The sequence below is a fragment of the Chaetomium globosum genome, genomic scaffold (assembly GCF_000143365.1).
Source record: "Chaetomium globosum CBS 148.51 scaffold_7 genomic scaffold, whole genome shotgun sequence".
Taxonomy (NCBI): domain Eukaryota; kingdom Fungi; phylum Ascomycota; class Sordariomycetes; order Sordariales; family Chaetomiaceae; genus Chaetomium; species Chaetomium globosum.
This window is the reverse complement of record NT_165982.1, coordinates 2,235,157-2,239,786: the sequence shown is the minus strand read 5'-3', so window position 1 is coordinate 2,239,786 and position 4,630 is coordinate 2,235,157. Positions and strand designations below refer to the sequence as shown.

The 4,630-nt window shown below is 56.9% G+C and overlaps 2 protein-coding genes across 2 annotated transcripts in view; one reads left to right on the top strand and one right to left on the bottom strand.

The window, feature by feature from the left end:
* Positions 1-858, bottom strand: part of CHGG_10294 (uncharacterized protein) — a gene marked incomplete at both ends in the record, with an annotated part of 5,485 nt that extends 4,627 nt beyond the window's left edge. Inside the window, 2 exons of the mRNA XM_001228220.1 lie at positions 162-596; positions 677-858. Of these exons, the coding sequence (XP_001228221.1) occupies positions 162-596; positions 677-858 (617 nt within the window). The remainder of the gene's footprint in view (positions 1-161; positions 597-676) is intronic.
* A 506-nt stretch (positions 859-1,364) lies between these two features.
* Positions 1,365-2,843, top strand: CHGG_10293 (uncharacterized protein; the record flags this gene model as incomplete). The annotated part of the gene is made up of 1 exon (XM_001228219.1): positions 1,365-2,843. The coding sequence occupies one exon, from the start codon at positions 1,365-1,367 to the stop codon at positions 2,841-2,843; it is 1,479 nt and encodes a 492-aa protein (XP_001228220.1).
* Between the last annotated feature and the right edge of the window lie 1,787 nt (positions 2,844-4,630).

Below are 4,630 nucleotides of genomic sequence, written 5' to 3'. Positions count from 1 at the left end.
CCTTTCCTTTTGGCTCCAGAATCGCGCTCAAAAATTTTAACCCAGCGGTCCTTGCAGTAGACCAGGTGAAATGCCCATCACAGCTCCTGCACCGCTTTTCCTTGGACCATCATGAGCAAGAAAACTCTTTAACGAGAGCTCGCCTCAATTTCTGCCCGCACCCTCGTGCTTGCCTTTCCTGATGTCGCCCAATGTTGACCTTGAGCCTATGATCCCGTAAGACTTGCCGAACGTATGTCTCCCTGGCGCGCATGGTGCCGTCATGAAGATTGCCTCCCTCCTCCTCCGCCTCATCCTGCTCGGGGTTCGGAACATCGGATAACGTGAGATTCCTGAGTTGCTCCCCGAGGTCGCTGACGGAGAACGATTCAATCATGTGCGCCTCGTGAATGAGTCCAACCTGCACCACGCGGAACATGCAGGTGTACTTGTGGATCTCATGCCGGGGAAGTCGGAATCGGTGGCAGTAAACACACTGAGCTCGGAGGAGACGGTAGGCCTGGTCCATGAAGACCGGGTGGTAGACGGGTACCGGAAGTTCGATGTGGCCCGGATGCCCTGGGCACTGGGCCTGGTTCAGGTTGCATGTAAGGCACCTACACATGATGTTGTTAGTTCCATTCCCCCGTTTGCACCTCGTCCTGGGTCGACAGAGCGCGTTTGGTGACGGGCTTACAGAGCGTCACCCCATGACCCAAGAGCAGGGTCGTAAAGACCGCCAGGTATCGGATTGAGAAGGTTGTCAAAGGTGCTGTCATTTTCGATTCGCTTAACAGAAATAGAACGGATCTCTTCGGCAGTGAGGAAGGTGAACTCGACGCTCTCTAGCGACGAGCCCACGGGTTGTGCGATATTCATGCTGGCCAAGCGGAAGGGGAATCGGCTTATTGATGTCGCATTGCCGTATGGCCGTCGCTACAAACAGATTGCCGACTTGAAGGCAGGTTTGCGAGGTCGAACTCGGCCGCAACAAACGGGCTTCTCTCTCGAAATCGCAGCCTTTCGAGTCGGTGATTGGTGGGGATTTGGAGACGAAGCTTCAGGGAGAATATTTTTTGGCGGTCGGACTCGGCAGAACCCCACCAGTTATGCGGTGTGGGGAACTCAGCAGCACTCAGCTGGCGTCTGTGCTTCTTAACATCGGGCTTGGCACCATCGCTAAGTAAAGCCAAGCTGCATTGTTACAGGCAGTCAGTTTAAGTTAATCCTGCAGCGTTTGAGGTCTCGTGTCGCGTCATCTCCCAACTCACAGGCATCAGTTGCGCGCGCATATTCAACAATATAACATCTCGATAACCACCGCATTATTCTTCCTTGCCCCGACAAGTTCAGTCCGCAGAGAAAAGCCAGCGCGCGCTTTGACGATGGATCGAAACCAGCAGCAACATGGCGGATTGGGCCCCCGCCATGACTCGGCTTCTAGAATCCAAAAGCCCGAGTCGGCTGCCGACCGTATGGCTGCTCTCAAAGCCCGTGTTGCAGCCGCCGTTGGTGGTGCGAAAGCTAAGGGTGGCCTCAATACTCCCCTACACCCCGCTCTCGCCGACCTCAATGCGCCGGTCAAGACGAGCGACTCCCTTAGAGCATCCCTGGGTCAACGCTCGGCACCAGATGCTGGCAAACCCGCCAGAGGGAAGCCGCTGGGTTTCTCGACAACACAGGATGGCACCCGGACGAACCCATATCTCGATACGAACAATGTGCCAACAGGCAGGGCGAGGGAACCGAGACAGCTTGTCTTCAACCAGAAGGGCAAATACATCCATCAAGCCAACGCGCTTCGAAGACAGGCTGCGCTCGAGGACATGAAGAGGAGGATTGCTGAGCAAGCTCGCAAAGCAGGGTTGGAAGAGGACCGGGCAGTTGAGAAGGCGTTTGTGGTTGACGCGCCCCCTGAGCTAGAGTGGTGGGATGAGGGACTCATTGACGGGAAAGACTACAGCAACATCCCACAATCTCTCAAAATTACCACGCCGGATAGTATCGTCACGCTATACATTCAGCACCCCGTGGCGATCGAGCCGCCGCAAGACAAGCTAGCGCCAGCGCCCAAGCCCATGTATCTGACACCCAAAGAACAGCAAAAGCTCCGGCGGCAGAGGCGCATGATGGAACTCAAGGAGAAGCAAGCCAAGATCAGATTAGGCCTTGAGCCAGCCCCGCCGCCGAAAGTCAAGAAATCTAACTTGATGCGCGTCCTCGGCGAAGAAGCAGTAAAGGATCCGACGGCCGTCGAGGCGCGCGTCAACCGCGAAATCGCCGCCCGCTTCGACAAGCACATGCAGGCCAACGAGGAGCGCAAACTGAGCAAGGAGGAGAGGCACGAGAAGCTGGCTGCGAACCAGGCCAAAGACGCGGCCAAGGGTATCCACGTGGTCGTGTTCAAGATCGGCAGCCTCGCCAATGGGCAACACCGCTACAAGATCAACATCAACGCTACGCAGAACGGCCTCAGCGGCGTGTGCATCATGCACCCCAAGTTCAGCCTCGTCATCGTTGAGGGCGGCGAGCACAGCGTCAACAACTACAAGAAGCTCATGCTCCGCCGCATCGACTGGAGTGAGTCGCTGCCGTCACGTGAGAAAGACGCCGCCGCCGCCGTTGCGGCGGGAGGGGGGCAGGGCGCCGCGGTACGGGAGTGGCTCAAAGGGGAGGATGAGAACGGCCAACTAAAGGACTTGTCGGCAAACAAGTGCGTGCTGGTTTTCGAGGGCGAAAGCAAGGCTCCCGCTTTCAAGAAGTGGGGTAGCAAGGTGTGCGAGACGGACGGAGAGGCGAGAGAGTTCCTCTCCCACAGGAAGATGGACAACTTCTGGACCCAGGCCAAGAATACCCCAATGTGAGGATTGCTGGTGTGGACGATCGGCGGAGATAGCTACAGGCAGCCATGCCATAGACCTGTTTCAACGGTACAGGTTTTGGAAACTCCCTCGCCAGAATATGCAATATCTATCTTATTTTGCGCTGCAACCATGTCCATGTTGTTGTGACAGGGTCCTTTCGAGATGCTGTGCTGCGTCTAGCGGATGGTAGTAGTGGTAGGGGGGTAAAGGGTAGGGGGCGAGAAGCGGCCCATCCCTCCCTCCTTCCTTCCACGGGGCACGAAACGAACGAGCGAACAAAACGACAGGATTCCGCCGTTGCCCCCCGTGCCACGCACAGCATCATTCACATCTCCGTCTCGATCCTTCCCACGGGTCCCAGACGCGGCCTCGTGCTACCTTCGCTTGCCTCGACCCTTCCTCCCCTCCCAAACCCCCTTTAGTCCGAAACACAACACAAATCCCTCGCCTCACTTCGGTTTCGGGGGGTACACAACCCAACTCCCCATCCCGAAGAACTCGCCGGTTCGTGTTTGTTCTCGGCGGCCAAAACGCGGTGCCTCGGCCCTTGCTTCGCCTCGACGGCCCAGCTACGCCGTGGGGTTGTTTGGTCCGTGCCCGTCTGGGCCGCTTAGATATATTGGGGTGGAACGGGATTGCGGAGACGGCTTGCTGGCCGTGTTTATGGAGGCGAGGTGTGGTGGTGGTCGGTGTTTTGCTCGGTGAAGCCACTTTTGCGGTTACCTCCTCCCCTTACAGAGCGGTGTTGGCCAGGGGATTGATTCTCGGACCTTCTCCTCCGCACAGAACAGCAACATGTGGGCATGGAGTTGCGAAGGGGCGAGGAGAATAGGGTCGTAGTCACTGCTGCAGCACTGGTAACAGACCCGACCGGTCTTCTCTCCCCTTTACGATCACGGTAAGGGTGCTCCTCATCCACCGAGGTAGTCAATAACCAACAACCTCCCTCGTTGTTCCTAGCAAGCAACATATCCAGGAATGTTTACTCAACCTTGCCACGTTCCAGCATGATTCGACTAGCAAGTATCCCCCCGACGTAGCATGATCACCACCGGAGGTATCAGTGCATACCATCGGCCGATCCGTCAAACGTTGATTTTAGCTAGTCCCTGGTGCCCGATGCCCCTTTTTGCAACTTACGCCCTTGTTGTCTCCCCTCCCCCCCCCCTCCCCCACGCCCCCAGATGACCACAACCCCCCCACTCAGGCATGCGGCCTTCCCTATCTCTACACGGGAGATGTACTATTACCAGATCCGGGAAGAAGACAACGGCATCAGACAATTTGTGGGGAATCAACAACGGAAGCAGGCTGCTCCCAAAGAGGGAATTCGGCCGGCAAGACAGGGGGATATCGCCAGCTGAGTTATGTCTGTTGACGTGCCAAAGAGAGGGCAGACGGATGCCCGTCCGTCCCCAAAATGATGGTACCCCGCCAAGTCAGTGTCTGTTGTTGCACACGAAGATTGCAGATAAGAACCTCGCATAACCGTCCATCCTCCGAAGTCACGATAGCCTCACACGCTGTGAAACCATGAAGCCACTCCCAACACGACACAAGTCCTATGTACCCAGATGTAGAGGCGGAGAGTCGACGCTGCCCTTCTAATGGCAAGCCAAGGTCACACATTGCCATCTCCCCTCCCAGACCACGGAATCCTTCCAACCCCCCCGGTCTCAATTTGCGGGGAGTGAAGGGCCAGGGGCACAGGTGAACAGACGGATGACGGCACAGCAACGGGAGGGACCGCCGAGGGAATATAGCCCGTCTTGTTCGCATCGACATGC